Source organism: Rhopalosiphum padi, chromosome 4, assembly GCF_020882245.1.
Source record: "Rhopalosiphum padi isolate XX-2018 chromosome 4, ASM2088224v1, whole genome shotgun sequence".
NCBI classification, from domain to species: Eukaryota; Metazoa; Arthropoda; class Insecta; order Hemiptera; family Aphididae; genus Rhopalosiphum; species Rhopalosiphum padi.
Window position 1 is genome coordinate 36798552 of NC_083600.1, and position 25762 is coordinate 36824313.

Consider the following 25762-nt stretch of genomic DNA (forward strand, 5'->3'; position numbering starts at 1 on the left):
TCAGTTTTTTTTTTTAATTATATATTTATTCATGAAAAAGTGAAAAATAACCGTTTCACCGTTGGTATAAATATTTATAAAGGGACGGACAATAGGATTTTGATTGATGTCAAGCGGTCGGAAAACAGACATGGGATCCTAGTGTAATAAGACTACTGTATAAAGAATACACTGCCGAATCTGGGAATTATTTAGCAATTTAAATTAGGCACCTTTTTCTGCCGTAAATATAACCCTATCTTTTTCGTTGAATATAACAAACATTAAAAACCGCGTAATATAGTTTATACTTTATTGCAAAAAGTACTTAGGGTTCTTTGCTTTTATAAAGAACATTTAAAAGCATCTTTTGCCAAACACGCTGTCCTTGAAGGTCCCTGGGATCTTGTAAACACTTAAGGTATTAAAGATGTAAAGCATCTAAGTCGGATAATTTTCCGGTTTCTGTTGGTTCGGGATATTGCACGTGGTCTTCCTAATGTTTACAGGCGCCAATTTCTCCGCATTTTCATTTATCCAATACTTGACACGTAAGTATATTACAGTGCAATAAATAACCTTTGTTATTTGTCAACACAAGAAAGAAAACGAAAAATATTACAAACATAAATATTCATGTCGCTCTGAGATAGAAAAAAAAGTATCAAGTCAAAAGTCTTGAATTCATTTCTACTGTTTCAGTAAAAAAGAACTACTATGAATAACCTAAAGGTTAAAAAGAGAAAAAAAGTTATCTAACGAATTTATGTTGCTTCGTGTATGTCGGCTAGAGATATATAGCTTAAGTGACCCAAAGAAGTTTGTTTAGAGAAGTATCAAAAATTCGAAGTTTTTGCAACCCGGGAGAAGGGATACAGTAATAATAATGATAATAATAATAATAATAATAAAAATAATAATAATATTACGATGGTATAACTATATAATATATATACTTCCGCTAAGGACGAGCAAGTTGAAAAAATACGGAGGATGAATGTTTAAACTATCTCGCAGATGCCTTGAATGTCCAAAATGTCATTTCCGTGGTCGGTCCTTTTTTTGATGGGGGGGGGGGGTAAATTTTTAAAACACTGTTAGACCATGGGCGGCTTCATTGTTTTAAAATGGCTCGGATTAAAAAAGAATAAAAAGGAGTTATTATATAGCTTAGATGCCCTATGTCACGTAAAATGGTTTAATATGAATCTAAATTTGTTATGCCGTTTCAGTAAATGAGGGACAACATGAAAAGTTTTTGAATCTCAAAGGTTTGTAGTTTTAGAATATCCCGGCTAAGTCTTGTTAAAACTTGTTCAAAATAGTTTTCATTATATTACAATTATTTAATTTAGGTCTTTGTTGTATGTATATTTCCTGTGGCTTTTATATTTTTATATTTAAAACTCATCGTTAGAAATAACCAACGTTTTCAGCTATATTTCGTATTAAATTTAAATAGAGAATAAAAATAAATATATAAAAACGTATTATTTGCTCGAATTACATTTATCCAATAAGTTTTGTCCATCAAATGTTTGACAAATTAAATCTCCGAGCATATAAACACATAATCCTCGGATTTTTCAAATCACAGTCTACAATATTCATATTTAACAATAGAGAATTAAATTTGTTGTACCTGCTATAATGAACAAAAACAATTTAAATCCACTGAAGGGATGATATGAGTTTCAATCGTATTAAAATAGTAAAACGTTGACACAAATATTATGTTTGTACAAAATGTAAATTAATAACTATTTTCATATTTTTCTGATTTATATAAGCCATTATTATGCAATTCACATTTTCATTTATTTCTTAGTTCAATAAACGTAAATCGTATCACGAGAATTATCGAGGAAGTATTATACTGCAACGTATTTGTGTAGGTGACCAAATACTATAAAACACATTAAATCGGAATTACATTTTTGTCGACATTCGTGACGGAAAGACAAACGTTTGTAATTGCACGCGATATAACGCGTACAATTTGCCTATAGTAAATGTATAAATAGAGACTGGAATGTATTATGCAATAAAAGTTTAAAACATTTTAAGAATGTTTGAATATGTAAGACAAAAATTAAGAAATATGTATCAATTTTATTATAATATACGTATATAGAATAAAAAATAAAAAAATATTACATAATAATGCATTATTAATAGTTACTAGTTAAAGTCTATTCAAATTTTTTTTTAAATCTTATTTTATAAATAAAATTCAATTAAAATGATTTGATACCTTAATCTTAGAATATTAAACAATTATACAACTATAGTAGTAATTTTTAGTGTTTTAACAAATCAATTAAAAATGTATGTATTAAATAAAACCGTAGATTAATATAAAAATACTTCTATACTATTTATACTATTAATTAATATTAAATAATTAAATAAATTAAAATAACATTCGAGTACAATAATTTATCAATATTGTATTCTATCGTACATGATTAAGAATTTATAGTTAAAAAATCAAATAATTTTAAATTTAGCCAATTAAATAACTTAATTGATAACTAATAGTAAAATGCAATAATACAATTAAGACAAAATATGCATTTGTCATATAAATATTCAAACACGACTATTTACGCAAAACCAAAATTGGCCCATGATGAAATCAGTTTGATTTGGAGCGCCAATATTTCAAACCATCTAGATTGGGCATATTATATTATATTTTTTGAATACAACATGGACTGAACTTACATGAATTTCAGTCATAGTGCTTTATACCTAAACATTCATGTTTACGCAAAAACAGCTGTTCGATGAAACCCGCCTCGAGTTCAGAAATTTGTACCGGCATCATCTTGTGTGTCAAAGAGAAGTCCATTCGTTGTATTATTATTATTATTATATGTTTATTTACTTTCTTTTTTTGTGTCCACAGAACCTCCGACGCTGACAGTGAAGCCGAGACCGCAGCAGGCGAAGAGCAACGGTGTTGCGTCTTTTTACTGTGGCGCGCGCGGTGACCCTCGGCCGACCATCTACTGGCGAAAGAACTTCAAAAAGGTATCGACATCGCTGAGCCGGTACGAGATCGTTGACAAGGTAGTCGGCGATAGTGAGACCGGTTCGGTGTTGCGAATCGAGCCGACTCGGGCGCCCCGGGACAACGCAGTCTACGAATGTTTCGCCGAGAATGGCGTGGGTGACGCGGTCAGCGCAAACGCCAAGCTCGAAGTATATGATGGTGAGTGCATTACCAATTGTATTAATAGTTAACATAGTTTGGATTTATGAATTAAAATATTAAGCATACTTAGCAACCTAAATTTGGGTATATGATAAATGAAAATTTTTTAATTTACATTTTCCAACAATTAAATTTAAATTGTTTTTCTATTAAATAGTTAATAAGTGCTGATGCTGGTAGTACTGCTTCCAGCATTTTTTAGATACCTTTAAACGATTGTTGATTTTAAATTATTTTCTTAACGAATACTCCATTACGAAATTTTTTACAAGTATCGACGACCAACATATAGGAACTATAGATACTATATAAATAAAAATAAGCATGTCTATAAATATTCTTAAAATAAAATATTAAATGGAAAGAAATATTATGCAACAGTGTTGGTTTTCACTTAAATACAATACTGTGGTATAAATCAATATATACCTAGCCTGAAAAAAAAGTTCCTGCATGGATATTTTCCACCCTTATAACACACCAATAATTATGCCACTGGATAATAACATTGTGCGTACGACATGTTACGTCTCGGCCGACCGAACTCCTCTGTAACCATGCGTATTTGAAAACCGCGGCCGTCCGTCTGTATGGCAGTGCGGTGCATGGAAAAGAAATAATGTTTCTCCACTCCGCCACCAGCCACTGTATTTGTTATTTCTTTACTCTACCGACTTTCATTTTACAGAGGGTTTGCCAAGTGTTTGTTCGCTTAACCGCTCCCCTCCCATACACACCTACCCCTCAGGCTATGGTTATTCGTACGCCGTTACTGGCGTGAAACTGGAGCCGTCGCGTTATATCGCCGCCGGTCGTCTACTGCTCTCTCGTTCCGTCCGCACCAGAGCTGCCGTGCTGCGAACACATTTCCTATTCGAAGTTAATCATGTAGAAGTTTACAATAATATAAAATTCCCTTTTACTCGATTTGTCGGAAGCGCACTATTTCTGCGTCAAAAAACGCATTCCCTACACCCAAAGAACGGCGGCGGCGAGTATTTATTTATTATCTTGCGTAACGTCAACGGCAACGTTCTTCTGTACGGAATGCGTATGATTTCGTTTCTTTTCATTCTCATTTTTGGTCCGCTTGATAATATCAACTATACCCCTAGCCTTCTCCCCACAGCCGACCCGCTTAAATGATTCGTCATCGGGGTTTGTAGGGACGACAGTACATTATTTGTGTTGTATTTGCCCACACCTACATATATCCACAGCGGCGGCGACACTTGGAAACGCGTACGCCATGCACCCCCAAACCACAGCCTCTCCTGTATACATAGCTAACTTCTACATGCCGTTACCTACTGTTGTCGTCGGCCCATCATGAAACGTCCTTTAAGACCCGTCCAGGCGTTTAATTGAATTTTGCACGCCGTACAGCCGAAAACAGCGTTGTCTATAATATTTTCGATTTTGCGATCTAACTGCAGGGTTTATCTGTCACGGTTCGTATAAATTCATTATGAACGTATTCGCCCTACAGGGGTTCGTTCCGAATTCGCAAACCACTCAAAAGTTGCCGTCAAGTCGCCGCTGCCGATAGCTTTATAATAATAAATTCATAGTTATATTCACTCCTTATCCTCTGGTGGTATTGTGGTCGAGTTATGCTTCCGTCATCTATTTCCAACATTGAATGTCCCACAAATGCCCAAGGGGATTATTGTATGTCCAAATATTATATTGTGCGTATCTTCCACTATTTGTAATATTATTATTATAATTATTATTTATTAATATGGAACATTCCAGTGCTATATTAATTTACACGTTTCTTTTCAAAATATTATAGTCGACCATCTCGTCATGATTTTATTATAATATTAATTAGTTAAGTAGGTGTATTTTTATAAAACGTAAATATCAAAATGTTGTATTATTAATTAGTATAATTTTATGCTCAACTTCAGTAAATAGTAAAAAGATTATTTTTTTAATCATATTTCATTTTAAAGAATTATATTTTAGTAACAATGGTATAAATCAATTTTGTTATACATTTTGACAACGCAGTTAAAGTACTATATATACTATATATTACGTAAGTACCTGCCTATTTGAAATTGTGTTGAAAATAGATTTGATAGATTTATTTATATACTACTTATACCTTTCTATCAATATTATAATATGTAGACATATAGTTGGATTTACCAGTATTATTTTGCATTTTAAACAGTTCTTAATTATCTAAAATCATTGGAATTAATATAATGATACTAAGTATATGAATATAATGCATAAAAACCCATTGATAATCTATTTACTTATAACGTACTATAATGACTGTGTATATTATACATACAAAATAATGATTATAGAAATAACGAGTGATTTATCACATTTTTTATCCAATGATAACTAATTGATAAGACAAAATAATAATTTTTAACATTAGATAATCTGCTTAGCGATGAGGAGCACAAAATAAATAACCGGGGTATTTATATACAAAAAAATTATGTTTGTAATACCTCGTTTGTATAGAAAAAAACTAGTCATATTTTATTTTGGGTTATAATATTTGTATTATGTTTAAAGAATCTATTCTGAGAATTTAGTGATAAATGGGTTGAGAACAGTAGGTCGATAAAAGTAATAAATAAAAGGTCGATTTATAATAAAATTACATGTGCTGAACACGACCTGTTAAATTTGCGAAAGTTCCAGGAAAACATAAAAAAAAAACACGAAAATACCGATGTATACATTAATGAATACCTTCGTAAAGTAAACGAGGCTTATTGTTTAAATAATTGTAAAGTTATGTGTAATAATTACATAACCAATATTTTGAAATGAAAAAAATTTATACATTTTACGCATACCTTTAAAACTAAGAATGTTCAAAAATTATTTAATTAGGTGATGTGAATCGCATTCCCTCGTACGTATATCAAATTACGTATTATATTATTATAAACAATGTGTGACTATATAACAATAATATAATAGATAATAAATGTGTGGACATTTTTGAAGAACATGAATAATATGCTTAGGTGACTGATGTATTTGTGGGTCATACCACAACGCGTGTCGCACTGTGCTCGCAATCCTTAAAAAACGGGTTATGCGTTTCGTTGTATCAGAAGTATAAGGCCCACCGACGTAATAATGTTAAACAGTAGAATAAGCTTAAAAAATCCATCCTAATTAAATATATATATATATATATATATATATATATATATAAATATATAAATTCTAAAACCTAATGAGTAATTATTATATAATATGTTATATTACATTACATTACTAATAAGGATAATATAGCATGCACTTTATCTTTAAACCATTAATTTGATTGACGAATCCTTAGGGATTGTTCGTCAGTCGTCACATTTATATATGCTATGAAAACCGTTTGTATTGAATTCTATAATAATATGTTGATATTTTCCAAGAATTGAGTTGTAATATAATATGATGGTATTATGAATTATTATATCAACTGCACAGTATTGAGTATAATAATACAACCAGAACATAATTATTTTCGACATAAAATCAATGTAAAGTTTATAAGCGTAATATACATATATAATATATATATTTTAAAATAACGACTACAAGCCCCTAACTCAGTTTTATATTAGCATGCATATGTTATAATGTAATTAGATTTTTTATTAACTTATATACGTATAATATAAGTAGTGTTATATATTTTAGACATGAATCCTTCACAAAATAATTATTATATGATTACTGATTTCTATTTTTTACGTATAGTTAAACTATTAGAGTAAAATAATTGAACCAATGATCTGTACAATTATAGAAACGTGAAAGTTGTGAAATTATTTTACTAGGTTTATACATATTGCTACTTTATAAAAAAAAAAATATTGTATGGTATAGACTATAGATACATAATTTGAATTCAAGTAAACATAGTTCGGTTATATTTAAATCAAAATAATTTCTCCAAATTTAATCAATTAAAATGTGGTAATGACCTTATTCTAATTTTGGTTAAATTTAATACTTATAAATATTAATAAAATTTGTAAAACATTCTAAAAATAATAATAAATGCAATTAAATAAAGACAATATTTTTTTTTTTGCGTTACGAATAACTAGGATAATTTAACTAAAATTATTTAGTAAACTATATTGACCGTAAACGTTATTCCCTATAGCAATCAATTGGTGTGCGCGAGGGAATCAATTAAGAACCTTCATTCAACCTGCGGGAAAACTTTTTTTTGTATTATTTATACATTCGAATAATTATAATCACTATACCATAAAAAAATCGTGGCATTAATGATCAACAAAAATCAATGAACAAAAAAAAAAATTATAAATTTAAATATCTAAAATATGAACTTATTTACCAATTTTCTTTTTTTAAATTCCATAATTGTTTATATATTTATAAGGTTAGATATTAGTTTTTTTATTGTATAAAACAACTACATGCAATTTATTTAAACAAATATTTTTTTTATAAAATTAGTTAGAAAGGGGCTGTTAGGTTGAGACCGTTTAAATCATAACCTAATTTTTTATATTATGCCTTGTGCCTAGAAATTCCATCGTGTTGATACAATAGAACTTCGTAATCGTAGTAGTTATTAATTAGTTATATTTATGTTTTGTATTTCAGCTCCTTGTGTTATTTATTTACGATAAAACTTAGTGAACATAGTAAGAATAAAAATATTTTATAATGATTCTTTCATTTATAATATTTTATTATTATTATTATTCTAAGAGTTACAAAATGTACTTATTTTTCTATATTGTCTTATCAACAATATTGACAAATATATATATATATATATATAACTATTCATTAATATATTTTTACTAAATGTGTTTCGGTCTCAATAATTTTTAAAGAGGCTTCCTAACCTCTTTTCGCGTAAACGTAGTGGAAGACCGTATCATTTTTGGACGCATGTTGTTGACTTTTAGAGTGTGGAAACTTTTTTTCTTCTGTACAGTCGACCAGACGAATTTTGTTTTGGTAGCAGAACGGGCAAGGAAAAAGTTACCGGCCATTAGAGGTGTATAACAACAAATCACATTAAAACCGACCAGATGCGACCCCGGTGTGAAAAGAATGGCGGTGCGGGTGTAAAAATGGCGAAGAAAATGAAAATTAATGGGAGAAAGTTAAAAGACCGCGGCGACGACCTAGTGGTAATTTTTCCCGTTCGGATACAGAGAGAAAAACTTGCGTGGAGATGACGCCGCTTTTTTCCCCATTCCCTTCATTTTTGGCGGTTTACTGTTATTATAAAGTTTATACGCCCGAGGGTTGATTGATACTGTATGTGCGGCGTGCGCGATTAGGGAGGTGACGCGCTCGTTTATCACACCAGAAGCCAAAACCGACGGTAATGTCAATTAATTCGCTAATTCTTCCTTTTACTTTTTTCCCTTATTTCTATATTTACTCTTTAGTTGTAAACGCGAATTTATATTACTAGGTACATTTTATATATTATATGATATACGTAGCATCGTGGTGTTTAAGTTTTGTTTTTATCAGTTCATAGTAACGGGGTTTTGGCACAGAGAAAAAAATATTAGCTAATATCATTTTACAAAACGACAATGTGTTCATTACGACTGTGATATAGTTGAAACTAATAGTAATATAATCGTGTTAACTGGACAATACATATACAATTTGTCACTCAATATCCTAATCTAATTAAATAATTTAATCATCTTATTCAAATTAATTAAAGAGTGTATACTTATTAATAAACATTTACTTTTATATTATGACATATTTTTAATGGAATTTGTATTGTCCATTACACATCTCTAACTATATGTCTGTATATTATAAATAACATTTTTTATTTATTGAATAAAGTGTTAACTGATGTAGGTTTGACTCGTAATTATCATATATTTTCATTTTTCTTACTGTTATAGAATGAGAAAATTACAATATACGATCTACTTTTCTCGTTGTATACATAATACATATTTTTTGTAATTATTCAAATAATAATTTTTCATGTAATTATATTATACTTATATATGTTATACCTATATTGTTCTGTTATTGATTTATTCTAAAATTTAACTAATTATTCATTTTATTTAAGATTTAATGTAAAATATAAATTGGTTCATGGTCACAATTAATATATTTAAAAATACTTTTTTATATTTTTTATTTTAATTTTTCTAAAAATGTAGTATTAATATTTTTGAAAATAACTACTTTATGAATACCTTAAATTGTGTATCATTTTTTTCAGTAACCATCAATTATTATTCTTATTAATTATATTTTTTAGTATCACTATATTATTTTAAACTAAAAGATAAGGAACACTGATTTATCTTAGTTGATTTTTTTTATGAAACGTATTAATTTTGATTAAGTTTTATTAAAATACTTACCAATAAATTATTTTAACTATCAAGTTCATTGGGAACATTATAAATAACATTATTGATTAAAATATTGATATAAAAATACATGAATATAATTTTAATCATTTTTTGCCTTATAAAAATAATATGAAATTTGGATTTCAATAGTGTTATGAAATATTTTGACTTATGTCTTACTATCTTTTGCACTTGATTTTTATGTGCTTATTACTTTGAAAATGTCCCAATTTACAAGATCAGGATTTCACAAACATAACTTATTATTGCTTATTATTTATGATCTTTTAAATTTAACTCATTTAATTAGTTATTTTTTCATATATAATGCTCGGAATTAATTTTTTTCTACGTAAGTCATTTACTGATAAATACTGTATTATGTAATATATTAAACTGACCGACCAAAAAGCTACATCTCATCCGCTGTGCTAGTATATCCGTATAAACCTAAAATTTCCGGAATATATCGCCTTCAGGGTCGAGAATAATATACGACTTATCAACCGCAGGTAAACCTAGAGTTTTTTCCTTTGAGAGACGACTCTCTTTTTATATTGTTTTTCTCTACGGAAAAAATAAATAATACGTTTTTCTTTCGGAGATTAAATAGAAAAGACGATGGAATATATAACTTGAAAAAAATGAATCAGATATACTTGAAAAATGCTTTAAGTGCGTCCTCGGAAGGCAGAAAAATATTCGCCGAAACTACTTTTGCGTGTTTGTTTTTTACATACTGTTGTCGTTTGTGTATTGTACACAATTTGATAATAATAATAATAATAACTCTGATTTTAAATTAATCCCTCCTCCCCTTTGTTCCTCCTCTTGACCTCTCTCCTATGACCCTTCTTGTATTTCACTAATGTAATCATAAAACAGAGACTGTTACGACCCAATTTGTTGTTACTGTTGAAAAGTTCACTGTTGCCCGGTAAATAGAAGTAGCTAGTGGAGCAAACGGTGGATAAGGATAAAAGAGGGTGAGGTCGTGCGTGTCCGGACTTTTAGACACGATATATATACGTTTCGGCAGTCTTGCGCGATGTTATAGTTTGAGAAAATAACAAAAACATCGGAGGCTAATAATTAAACTCGAAAGGTGTAGTCCACATCATAATGCACAAGTTAATTTAATAATAAAAAAAATTATATGCACTGCCTAATGTGAATCAATTAATTTTGAATGTATAGGTACCTATGTGTTGTCTTATTTATTAACATTTTATTAGTTCATTCAGATTTTACAGTTGCCCAATATCCCATAAATATTATATATTGTTACAATTAAATGTTTGTATATTTTACATTATAGGTATATTGATTATAACTAAATATGATAATTAGAAAGTATAGTTTTATAAAATTTTTATTGAATTTGATGGTTTTTTCATTATTTTTTAAATTTCGTAAGTAGCTTTATTATTATCTGTTGTATCGTTTTTTAATGTAAATTATTGAATTAATTTTTTTTTAAAAGATGGAAATACTAAAATTATATTCTTCAGACATTCAAAAAAGCTGCAGCCGTACAATTTTCAATTTAAAATTATTAGTTTATAAAATGGATTATAATTCAATGTTCTAACTACTTCTATACTTTTTCTATCGCATGCGATAGTTTTACCTCATACTAAAGTTATAATGATAATGAAGGTGAAATATCATTGGTATTATTTATATTTAGTTGGTATTAGTTCATTTAAGCTAACTAATTAAAGTTTTTTAATTGTTTATAGCGTCTTATTTTAAACTTAATAAAAATCATTAAATCATTTTAAAAATTTATCTTGAACGTAGTTTTGACTTATTAATTATATAGTGTTATCTTTGAGAATAATACTAACGAGTTAAGAGGCTAAATATAATATAATGTTGTTGGAAAATTGAAAAATATCCATTAATTTAAATTTACAATAGAATTTAATTTTGAATTGAATAATTTATTCAAGTGTGTTCAAGAGCATAATTATCACTAAGTGTACATTATGTACTTAATAGTAAGAACTTCATCTAAGCTTCACCCGTTTTGTTTTTAGATAGGTATTTTTCTTTTCTAAATCAAAACGACACTAATTATGTAATGCGAATGTATATGAATACGTTTTGTGACACATCTATTTCTGTAACTTAGTGTGTTTAAACTCTTACTCGATTCTTTATTGAAGTATAACTTTAATGTGTTAGGTCGACCTATCCCTAGAGTATTCCTCTTCTCCTGGATTAGGAAGTGGTTGGTAAACGATTTTAGGTTAAGGCCGTCGGGTGACGAGGACTGCTGAACTCAATTTAGTTAATACCGAAATAGGATTACGTCAAAATTCAACATCGACTGCTATTGTATATACACAATCTGATGCTGGTTTATATGTAGATTCCCGAGTGAGTAAGTCATATGTGTATAGTGGTAGCAAGCTTTTGTTTCAACCACCGTAAGCCGCCTTTACGATGCATGTGGAACTTCCTATATATATATAACATTATATATCCTATTATTGGCCTTCGTGTCATCCCAGCTGCATGCTGGTGCACTCTCTTCTCCTTTTCTGTTCATCTAAATTGCTGTCGATGCCTTGTCCCCTACTCGCAACTTTATTATAATGGCCTATGTTTAATAACCTAGTCCCAGTGGTTTTTGTGTCAGTCAATCGATATTTTTAGATACACGAGTATGTCATATTTCCTGTATTTGTCATGGTCAAATTGAAAAATTCTAGAAAGCTTATTTTATTTATTTTATTATTATTTTTTTTATTATTCAAAATGAATTAATAATGTACCTATTATTGTTAATAGTGCTCATATACTTTTGAACGAATAATTTAAAATTACAATTTATTTCTCATATTCTCAACATATTGATTTTATATTAAACATTATTTTTAAACCATAAGATTGTGTATTTAACACGACTGATGATCAAATATTTAGTTATTCATATTAGGTAATAATACCAAAAATCAATAACTGTCATCCAAATATGATTTGTAATTTATTGATTGTTTTGCTTATTTATATTGATATTGTTATTTTATATTTTATAATTATGGATAATAAATATATTTTTTTTAAATCAGTATTTTTGAATGTCTCGTCTATAAAAATTAATTTGTGAAAACAAAATGTTATTTCAAATATTTTATTTATTATAATATTATTGTTTTTGTTTTATAAAGAAATTATTTATAGGGGTTTTTCCATGTATTGATATTGTCTTGTTTATATTTGAATGGTATTCAGCGGATGCATTTAATATTATTTATTGCCGTTTTTGGTTTAAATTTCTAGTTTAATTATGATATAGTAATTCCTAATTAATTGTCGAGTAGTTGAAAACTGATATGTTTATTGCAGCAATAGTTTGCGAAACACGTCTAAGACCATGATTTTAATTACCACTTTAGACTTGTAATATGATATAACTAAACATAGGTTAGTAAATTATTACTTTCTTTAATACTGTCAGAGGTTCAAAAATAACCATTATTATTAAAACGTTTTAGTTTTTAAATAATACGTATTATTTCACTTTTTGTTTATGATAATTATTTTAAATTCGCTACACTTAAAATGGTTATTGTTATTCTTGAATGTTATTTTTTTAATGCCGACCACATTTTTTTTTACTTTATCAATATACATATAATATATAATACATTATAAATTTATATATTTATATATATATGTAATACCTGAGCTATTGTTTATGCGATTCATGTTATTGTTTAAGTTGGTCTTTTCTTTACCCTGTTATTTTTTCCCATCATCTTTATCATTATTATCATCATCATAATCATGAGTCCAATAGAGGGAAAGGAGAGAAGGGTCTCTAGCACTGCAACCACAAGAAAGCTATTAACGTTTTGTTGTTGTTGGCCGGGCGTGTTGTTCTTCTTGCCGGGGTATACATTCTCCGTGGCATTAAAGGGCGTGTCCCGAACGCGGGATTTAACACCTACACCGTAGTGTTTCGTAAGAGATGAAGGAAGAAGGGGTCCAGCTTTATTAATATTTACAACAGTGCCCCTTTGCGCCGTGTTGGGAGAGAAAGCGCCTTCGGGGGTGTTGTCCCGTCACACCACCCACCGTTTCTATGTCGGCGGTGGCAGGAGGATTACCGTTAGGACAAAAGGTGCCGCCGCTACGTCTTGCGATTTATCATCGTTGCGACCTTTGCTGCACCAAAGATAAAACTCTTAATCGCCCTACGATTTTTCCTCGTTTTCTGCTCCCTTTGCATTTGCCTTTCCTCCGACCGAAACGTTTATATAATAATGTCTGAAAGAACGAGGCAACCTGTCACAAGACTGATTATTCATTTTTTTTTCATCCCTTGTGAATCAGTTTACACGAGTTTGAAGTATAATTCTGTCATTTTTAACTGAAGGAAACGTTTGAGCGTGCAACGAATATTTCAAATCATTTGTTTTATTGCCGTCGTCAGACATTTATTCGTCCGTTATTCCTTTTTTTTCATTTTGTTTTTCATACCTGCTCTGAAGTGAATAAAAATGTATTGGTAATTCTACCTACCTGTAGTAAAGTTTCCATGTGTAAATATATATAATATGGATGTTTGCTTTTTATGGTCCGTACAATTTTTCATAGCACTACCAAATATTCCTTGTGTTATATATATATATATATATATATATATATGTGTGAGTGTATCCACACGTGTACCGTATGGTTCCCTGGTGTGATACTACACACACACACACACACACACACACACACACACACACACATATATATATATATATAATATGTATATAGCATGTATAGAAAAGGATAGAAAAGGCAAGTATCAACCGGTAGTACTCGTGTTGTTTGTTTTCCACTTATTTGTATTTTTTCTAGTGTTACACGTAGGTAAAAGTCGAATCGAGAATTCGTTTTCATAAAATGGTGCACGATTGTATTAAAATTTTTACTAGGAAAAAATAAACGAAAAGTACTAATATAACTATCGGACAGTTGGAGTAGAGTGAAATGTTCGAAGCTGAAACTGAGATCTGTCCAATCTATTTCGGGTTTATTGTTATGTGTGCGCGCTAGTGTTTCCATATTATTGTATTTTTTTATTCTTTATTTTAGTTTCCAAAAATTTCCAGTAAACGCAGAACGACATTTTGGTCTATTTAATATCAAAAAACTGCATATTTAACTCAACTGTTAGTATACTGAGTATACTTTAATTTAATAAGTTATATACATACCTGAAATTAAAATAAATTTGCATAATTTGCAGATTGCCAAATAACTTGCAATTGATATCTATTTTTCAAAACCTTTTTAATCATATAATGTGGATATAAGTAAATATTACACTCTTCTTATCGTTTAATTAAATAGTAATTAATTTAATATCTAGTAGTTGTCAACTTCAGGTATTATTTTTATATAAAGGTATTATATATACATATGATTTTATTATAGTAGAAGATGTTATACCTATTATATATCTGTGTTAGTATAATATGATGTGTACATGTATCAATTATAAATAAATATTATTTTTACTGTATATTTTACAGCTTAAATGAATAAAATTAAATTGATTATCCAATGTTTTAAGTTGGTATTAAAAAATATAACTTCTGCTCAGTAAAATTGTATTATTAGTCAAGAATAAATTTTTCGATCAAGAAATTCTATGAGATCCTTTTAAAAAAAAGTTGTTTATTTATTTTTAAGTAAGTAATTTTAAAAGTTTATTATATAATGTCTTACTAGTTTAACTTTCAAGTTTTCAGTCGTTAGGATTCGGGACAAGTTAGGTACATTTAATGGATTAGAGTTTATAAAAATATATATATATATAACAAACTTAGAAAATATATAAAAGTACATGTAATGAAATTTATTTTTATTATTTAAGTGAATCGTGAATAAATGAATACATCATGTATTTGTGTTCTGATATTTTATTTACAATGCGCTTAATTAAAACATTAAAATATATTAATAAATATAGTTAAACTATATATTTATCAGTCATAGTATTTGTAAATTATATATTTTTCTATATTTTTTTAACTATAGTTTACATAGATTATATGAGTATAATGTATTACAGATATATCAGTATTCCAATTTTTTTGTTTACTAAATAAATAATAATAAATGATGAGAACTAACTGGTTAAATTGGGATCATTTACACCATTATCAACATCGTGGGTTGTTTTTAATATTGTTACATAACCGATTTCAGGTGACAAGACATAAATCCTAAAATTTTGTAAATATTATCTGTTTAATTTTTTTTTATGTTCATATTGTTTTTTCTGTTTACTAATAAATCATGACTTTAATCGTTATAGCAATTTTGACCGCGTTGTTATTCATTAACTGATGGACTATATATATATATATTATTTTTAAATTGTTTTTTTTTTTTACCGCCAAGGGAAGAGGATAACGACGTTAACGTTAGCAGCTATCCCAAAATATTAATCAATGTTAGGGTGAACAAATTGCTGTCGGAGATTTTTTTCACATTAACTGCCACTCGTTCCCAACTAGATTTATTAGCATTGTCTATTAGGAACAGAATAAAACATTTTTGTTAACACAGTACTTGATATGTAACAGTTGTTGTAAATTGTCAAATCGTGTTTGTTTTTCCAATGACAGAATTGTTTTAATCTCAATAATTTGGTATACTAGTAAATTATATACACAATTATCGTGGTTGTTTTTTTTTTTGTTGTATACTTTTAGGTTTATAATTAATATATACTATCTTCGTTTAAAATTCAGAATAGAGAAAAGTTATTTACAAGTAAATGTTAACACAAATAAACTCAACTTATGTATTTACTTGATATAGTTTTAAATTCAGGAGAAATTAAAAAAATATATAAAAAAAAATTAAATTAAATCGTAGACAGAGCTAAAATTCAAATTGTTTTATTAAAGTATTGACTAAAAAACTTTAAAATGCCTATAGTAATATTTTTTCCTACTAATATCCCTATACTGTTCTCAATCTTGTTCCAAAAACTGTTACTAAAATCTTTTAGAAATGATGCACAAGCTCCATTCAACCACCTTGCTACCGTGAAACATTAACGACAAAACCTTTTGTTTCGAACTTTGTGACTACACTCGATGTACAGAAGTTAAAGAAAACTTTGTATATTCAAAAGACGCCGATGCTACAGACCATTGTTTCTAAGGGTCTGGAAAATGTCTTCTAATTTGTACGTATTTTTTCTCCTTCCACTCTCTCTTTCTCACTATTTAATGACGTTTTACATCGAGTGCATCATCAGCGCTATAAGAGACACCAAAAATAATTATTTTTGTTTGTCACATTTTTTTGTATACCAATGTCAAATTATCAAGTCACATATCTATGTATATTGTATACACATTTAACATGCTTACCTTGTCACTTATTCTGATTTAAATTTTCGATAAATATTTTTATTTCCTTTTATCTCACTCAAAGTTTTATAATTTTTATATTGTAACTCAAGTAATAAAATAATGCCTAATTTCAAATATAATTAATCCATTTAATATATAAATCCTATAATAAACTAAGTTATTATTTCTAATAGTGAACATTGAACGAAAAAATTATTAACATTTCTAAAGAATTTAAGATTTCTGTGATTCCAATAAAATATTACCTTAATTTTTTTCATTCTTATAAGCGTGTTCACTTTTTATGAAATCAAAAACTGAATGTGTATGATTTTAACATTCCAAAAACATATTATGATAACTAATATTTAAAATATAGTTTATAATTGTACTATGTTTTGTATATTATATCTATGTAAAATATTTATAAATATATTATATAATTTATATTTAAGTGAGATAACATGTTGTTAATTAGATATTTTAATTACAATTATTATATAACGCAAGCTGTATGTGTGTATAAAATTATTCTTTTATTAAATTTATTATAAACGAATTGATTAAAAATCGTCATACTTAAAATAAATGATTAATCTGCAGGTATAAAGTATATTATACATTTAAATATAGTTATTTGTTTTAATTTTCTTTTTTTAATAATTGGTTATTAAAAATGTATTATTCACCACCAAGAATAATTTTAATAATATCATAATATGCTAAGTTTGGATAACTACCTTGTATAATTAAAATTAAACATTATTACGATATTGTTCACTAAAAGTTATATAATTTGCTTGGTAATAACAGTATAATAACTAATTGTGAATTTCCCCGAACTATATATCGCTCATTCTCTTAAATCGATTTTACTTTAAATTAGATATTTAATACAATACTTAAATTCAAAAACTATTCGGTACATTTTTTTTTTTTTTTTTGATAATGCAAGTTGATACTGAAATAAACTCTTATAGCTAGTAAATATGATGGTGGTATGTTATTGTCATAAACATTAATAATACTTGTCTTGACGTATGCGTTAGTCAATAAAGGAAAGATATTGTATACAGTTACTTATAAATTGTAATTTCTTGTAATACAGTATACACTTACAAGTGATGTTAGCATAATAATTATTTTTATCGACTCCTTTTGTGGATGAAATGTTTTAATTAAAATTAATTAATTTTAAATTAAAACTTAGTTAATTTATGTCATGCTATATTGTAGATTTACTGTCACTTGGGATTTTTGAAAGCTGCCTTGTCAAATTTCAATAATTATTTCGCTATGCCTGAAAACACATACAGATGCTTACAATTCACGGCTCGACCTCGCCTCTGGCATTTTAAGCACCGCAAAGAGATGGTGTGATGAAGGGGGGTGTTCGAGCCGTGTCATGAGGAAGGGTTTAAACGAAGCTAAGGGAGGGAGAGGACACCATGTGGCATGTTTATTATTATTGTAGTGGGGTGTAGGCAAAAAGTTAAGCCGCTTTTTCCATTAACGGGACTCTGCCGCCGGCACCTGCTAAACAACATAAAGGAAACTCTATCTAATATTATATTCGTCTACTATCACACGGTTTTATACATAGGGAAGGTGAGAAATGCATCTATTTATTCGGTCAGATAAATGTTTTTCGCGTCAATTTTATCATCCAAAAATAAATATATTTATATTATTTATAAAATATATATATTTTTTATTAGACCAATAAATTTTCGATGCTTATCGTCCTTATTTTTCGTACGTCCCCTATTGGCTAAAAAAATATATGTAATAATAATAATAATAATAATAAAACAGCAATAATAATAAATGGGTATACACATACACACACATTCACTCACTCACTGACGGCCATCGCATATAGAGGGAAACCTATTAAGTTCGGTTCGTATAATATACGTGTATTATTTTTACGTGCTCTGGAAAAATAAGGTTCGCGCGGAATTATTATTAATATATTTTTTTTAAGTGCCATTCCGCCTCCCTCTCGCCGTGCGTCGAACGTTTACCCAAAAACCATTAAATCGTGTGCTGCGAATACATTCTGAGGTACTGTTATTACGCTACATATTTCACACGGTGCTGGCTAGATACCGATCTGAGTCCATAAAAATAAGATATTATTAATATCGTTGGCCCGTTATTAAAACAAAAAAGGCCCTGTCCGAGTTTACGGAAATTTTGTGAATTTATTATATGTTGTTCCGGGAGGGTGGTTTATTATTATTATTATTGCTCTAATGAAACCATTCTATGTTAAAATTGTTTAACAATTATTTACAAGTAGTACCTTTCTTTTTAATTATTTTCAATAAATGCTTCACTTTTTGAAAAAATCCTTTATCTACATCGAATTTATATATATATATATATATATATATATACATTTTTGGTTTACCTTGAGTGTGTTTGATTGCTAAGTACTAACTATAAATTGTATGACAAGTTAAACTTTCTGTTTGTTTGTATTTGATGAATTTATAGCACAAATATGTGTAATAATAGTGCAATATTGATCGGGTTATCTTTGTAAATTTATTCCATACAACTGTTGATCGTGATATATACACGTTAAATGTACAATACATCATTATGATTATAAGCATTCAATCTATTTCACGTATAAACGTTCTTTAATATTTATGTTGAGAAAGCTGAAAATTTAAAGACTGCAATTAATCGTAGCAGTTGGCACAAAGGTGACTATTTAGAAATCGGGTAACGAAAAACATTACGATAGAAGAATAGGTACACCTACCTACTGATGAATAATATGTTTCGTTATGGGATGTAGAGACTCCGTTAAATATCCGTCTTCTGCATTTCTCATTGTGCATGTGCAAATGTTATTTATGATAGGTAAATCCGCATGGACAGCTTAAATTTATCTTTTGCCAGAGTCTTCTTGGAATGACTTATTATGGTGTTATTAACGCAGACAGACAGTAATCAAAGGATGTGTTAGTGTTGTGTGTATTGTTTGGGGGAGGATGAATATGAGACGGAAAGGAAAGAAGAAAAAAAAGGTTAGGATTTTCTATCTCTATACCGTTTTTTCTCCGCCCGACTGTGTGACAAGTCCCATTTAGATACAGGTTCGCGAATATAACAAGGGATAGGACAAATAAAGCACCCAGAACACTAGTGAGCCGGGATAGGAAGGAAGGGTGACAAGTCTATTACACGAGCCCTGGATAAACGCATTAGACGCGTATGTCCGTCCGCCCTCTCACGACTGTTCCAATGTTCGTCTAATGCTGCGCCATTCGACCCGAAATAAAACCGAAGCGTCAGGTGGAAATAAAGAACAACATACATCGTGTAATCCATCACCGTTACGACGATACCTAATGCTTAAAAATGTCCAAACCGACTCAAGTCAGTAGAGTCTATATTCATTATTTATCATAAAGGTTTCTTGTATGAGTACTGTGTAATAACACAGTATATAATAAATATAACCTATAAACACATATGTGCGTATATTATCTATATATTGTTAATATAAAATATTTAAATACTATATATATGGATTTAAATTTAACATCATTTTTATTTTACACTATTTCGAATGAGAGATCTATGTATTCTGTATTTTTCTTCAAAACATGTGATAAAAATAAAAGTTTTATATTAAAATTAAAATTAAAAAAAAATATATAAATGAAACCATTTGTTTAATTGACTTTTTTAAGAACAAATATTATATACATATGTACTCAATTATTACAATCATTACTGACAATTATTTAATTATAAATTGTACGTGTTATACATTCAATTAAAACATAAATCTACTACAGCTGTTTAGATAAGTGTAAATAAATTCCAATGATTATGTTAGTTTTTAGAATTTCCTTAAAACGCTCTTTTCTTTAATAGTCACTTCTTTAAACTCAAGGAGAAAATATTGATGCAAGCTCGATTTTAAAACATAGTATACATTTTTTTTCTACATTAACATTTAATATGGAAAAAAGTAGTATATAAATATAGCGTATAGCTAATATTTTAATTCTACATTTTATTATTGTATTATGACTATAATAATACTGATTAATTATAAGTATCTTAATTTTCGTAAATTAATGTTGTTTACTTTAAAACCATTATTAAGATACACTTACACGATTCTCTCGGAAAGTTTAATTGAGTTAAACGTGTGTGTGCATTTTAATAATTATTTTGTACATGATTTAATTAATTGAATGTTGTTTATATATGCGACAAACATTTCTGGTACCGTATCACCACTTAAAGATAATATTCTATGCAAACAAACTTTTTTTGAAAGTAATGGTAGTGATGAGATCTTATTGAAATACATCATTCGAGGCTGTTTACAAACAGATGAGCTGCTATAGAGCACTTCGGTATAATTCAATAAGGGTCTTTTTAGACTATATAGTGTATCTTGTAAATGTAGACCTCTTATGAATAATATTTTCTTAGAAAATGCTTTTACAAATTAGCACATCTAACAAACGTATATCTACATTATCTTAAAACTAACTATTGTTTAAAAGAAATAATTTTTATCAAATTTACTAAACATATTTTATATTGTATAGATGCATATAAAGTTTTTATTAATAATTATATACTATACATATACTATATATTTGCATATATTTCTAGATATTTTGTATACTCGGTTTTATCGGATAGGTATTACATATGTTAAAGTTACTTATTAAACTTAATATTCTAATATATTTGTATTTTTATATTTTAATTGTTTATTGTTGCTTATATCTTAAGTAGAATTTGTAACCTATAAATAGGTACCTTATGTTATCAATAATTGAATATTTTATACTCTTAAATCATAGGTTTTGTTCCATTTTATCATTATTCAGGTATTCTATATCGAGAAATGGAAAAATATAAAACACTCTTTGTTCATTCTGCTGTGCTTTTCCACACTGGTTTTCCAAAATAAGTTGAGGGAATGTTCCATGAATATAGCAAAGGATTCTCGTTTATTAAAATATAAAATCGTCACCAAAGAATAGGATAACAACACGAGGTGGGTAAATTTCTCCTCCTACCTATCCAGAATAAGGGGCATGAGGATTTAATAACGTTATGCGGCCTGAGAATAAAAGAGGTACGCGTTGGGGAACAAAGCGCAATATCCCAAGACCTTTGCACATCTGCTGTCAGACGCCAAGAGAGATGACTTTTTTATATTTGCCACAACCTGGATCGTTATTAAAAGAGCGGACAAGCCAAGCTGGTCTTATATATAAATAATTATTTGTTAGCGCGCCCACAGCGTCGCCTTTGACCGATTTTGAGATGAACCACCTGAGCCCAATCGATGCGGCTTCTTATTTGTTATGAGAAATGTTGTAAAGTTATCTATTGGACATATTCTTATATAAAAAAAACTAAAAGGGCTGTCAATTTTTTGAAATTATAATACATTTCATTTTAATGCTATATTTTTTTTAAAAATAATTTAAGATAGACGTATTTATCATCACACTAAATATTAATAATATCTTAATAATTATATTTATTTAAGTTGATTTTCATCGCTACAATAATCGTAGGTATTTAAGTTTAATTTAATTTAAAATAATTGTTTAGTGTTATAATTGTAATTAAAATTAAATTAGATACTTTTTAAAATACATAGGTAGCCTCATACTTCAGCCTGAATGAAGAGAATGTTAAAATAAACAATTCCAGTTCTTGTTTCTCCTTCGTCAGGGATACTAAAATAATAATAAATAGTAGTTGTTATATGTTAATTATTTGTTTAGAAATGTATATAAATTTTAAATTGTATTGCTTAATATACGATAGTGGCCACGAATATAACAGTTTAGTAAATCTGGAGCCATCAGTTGATCAAAAAAAAAAAAAGTATAATACCTACCTTAATAACATATAATATGATTAGTGGCAAAAATAAAACGTTTATTAATAATAATATAATTTATTTTACACGGAAATTAAGAACTATAAAAACATACTGACGCATTTTCAATTATTAAACTATGATATTATATAGTACTATATAGTGTATAAGAAAAGTAGAAATGTCCACTAATTTATATTATCTATATTTAATATTTATGTATATATTATGGCTACTTATAAGTTATAACATTTTATTCACATTAAAATATATATTAAAAAATTACGGCATTACAAAAGTTTTTAAGAGGTGACTAATGAAAGTTTTTCTACTTTAAATAAAGGTATTATTCAATTATATTTTATTGAGTGATTTAGAATTTAATAAATAATCGTTTTTTTTTTTGTTTGATGTATTTTACAGTGATAAAATTAAATAATAAATTCGTTTTTTGAATTTTAACTGGTGTATAACAATATTTTGTCAAGGACTCATTGAAACACATTTTCCATATAAACAGAATAAAAAAAAATATGTACTTTTGTTATATTGTATCGTTATGGATTTCTACATTTTATGAAGTAGGCACTCAATTTATATGACATTGAACTAATAGAATTATATTAATGTTTGTAGTAATTATTTTCTTATTTTTACATTTTAAAGTTCTGAAATTATTAAACTAACTTATTTACCTATTTATTCTATAATATTCTGTAATTTTTATGAAAAAATAAGTTTGATTTTCTTAACGTGAGTGTATTTTATATAGTATGTTATATTTGATTTGATTTATTAATGAAAAATGTCTAACTAAATTAAATTTGTTTGTGATTATTTCTATGTATTTATATATATACATGTACTCGTTTATTATATTATTGACTTTTTCATGTATTTTATGAAAATATAAATTTAAAAATCAATATCATTGAAACGCATTGATAAATTAATATTTTTATTACTCTTTAAAATTGCCTCGTGTCACGATTATTATGTTTTTATAACGTTCTTACCGTGTTGTGTACACCTTATGATTTAATTTAATTGCTACATAATAATATTTACAGTCAAAAAGTTATATACGTAAATTTTAATTCGTCATAAACTCAAAAGGTAATAAAAATAAATGAACAGTATAAAAGTATAATAGTTTATAACATTGTATTCAAAATTAAAATTGAGGGAGTCGAATAATGAAAATATTTAATTTATAAAAATACTTATACTTATTAATTACAAATGTCAATATTATTGTTTGTTCAGGAAAATTAATTTAAACGTTCTTGACAGTTGAAGTTTTTCTTATTTTAACGTTCATATCTTTACCAATGGTTCCCATGGGTTTCAGGATTAGCAACAATAATAATGAAAATATAATAAACCGTAATTAACAAGTAGGGTCGGTCCAGCTGATAAACAGACATGTCCCCAGGGTGCTTTGGCGTTGTCTTAATTAAATTTATTAGCCCAAGAGAAAGTAGAAGGTATATTCACACAGTAACCGCAGTTCAAGTTTCATAGTAATTCTTAAAATATATATTGAAGAGGAATAATAAGAATAAAAAAATAAAATAAAATTAGTTGCAACAGTTTGCTGGAGCTGTAGATAAAAACATTTGCTCTTTGAATTTTGAATAGATTTACAATGCACCCATATATACTTAGATAGGTATGTTCCTTTTTATTTTTGTTTTGTTATTTGCATAACTCCATATATATGTATAAGTATAACGTATTCATTATTATTCATGCATGTGCAGTGAGATTAAATGTTTGTTTACGTTATGTCGAAGCAAAGAGAATATACAAAGAACTGTGTTTGTATTTGTCGAAACAAATAAATTAAACATTTGATATTAGAATAAATTTTGTAATTTTTAGCATCACATAATTCTTCTTAAAATTTCAGAAAGAGATTCATAGTTTTTTGTCTTTCTAAGAAAATTGTAGGTTATTTTTTTTTTTTGTGACAAAATCAAAAAAAAAAATCAAAACAAAATTGAAGTAATATAGTACTGTTTTGTTATCTAGTACAACAATTTACTATTATGATTTATGACTATTATCAATATTAAAAATAACTTAACTACGACTAAAGAGAAAACAAAATATAATTGAATAAATTGTATAAAATAACTAAAATGTAAAAAAATTATATTTTATTCACTTTTATGTAGTTGAAAATTATTACGCGTATTATTAATGAATAATAATTGTCCTAGAGCTGTTGTTGATTACTGTTGTACATACATTCTGCATTTTAATTTCAATTTTAATATACTGCACCACGAACTATTGGGGTAGTAATCAATAAACATTTTAAGAACCGACCTCTGCACTTATAAGTGTTACGTATATCATACATGTATTTACACACACACGCGCGCTCAAATACCTACACATATATATATGAGTGTACACGTATAGGTACAAAATTAGTAGATAACGAAAGTTTTGATACGTTTTTGTGCACCGATTGTCGGCACTATTAGGGCCAGTGTAGGCATGTAACATATATATTTTAGTTCATGTTTATTATTGTAAATTATAATATTATACTAACCGCACGCACGCACATGCATGTTTGACATGTCCTTTCCACGGTAATTAACAGCTAGAGTCCCTCATAATTAAGTATGACACTGTCGAGCCAAGTTCACGGGGCACACACACTCACCACCCACTGAATACACTTCGTCTGTGGGATGAGTTTATGAAACTTTCTCTTCTCTGTACATATTTCCGTTCGTCTAGGGCGTCGACATTGTTAAGCAAATATTTGTTTCGGAGATACATGTTCGACGGCTGCATGGTCGATACAGCGAGAATATTTACCACGCCACCGCAGGCATATACGTTGCTGTGTTTTCCTACTTTATATATATGTATGTGTGTGCGTGTGTATACGACCACTTGT

At 28.1% G+C, this 25762-nt stretch overlaps 1 protein-coding gene across 4 annotated transcripts in view; it reads left to right on the forward strand.

Annotated features, from left to right (window-relative positions):
• LOC132929564 (tyrosine-protein phosphatase Lar) overlaps window positions 1-25762 on the forward strand; it is a 151257-nt gene that overhangs the window by 62878 nt on the left and 62617 nt on the right. For 3 of the 4 annotated variants that reach the window (XM_060994998.1, XM_060995001.1, XM_060994999.1), the window contains exons 4-5: window positions 489-530; window positions 2891-3196. In XM_060994998.1, the coding sequence (XP_060850981.1) occupies window positions 489-530; window positions 2891-3196 (348 nt within the window). The remainder of the gene's footprint in view (window positions 1-488; window positions 531-2890; window positions 3197-25762) is intronic. The other variant, XM_060995000.1, reaches the window with a different exon arrangement.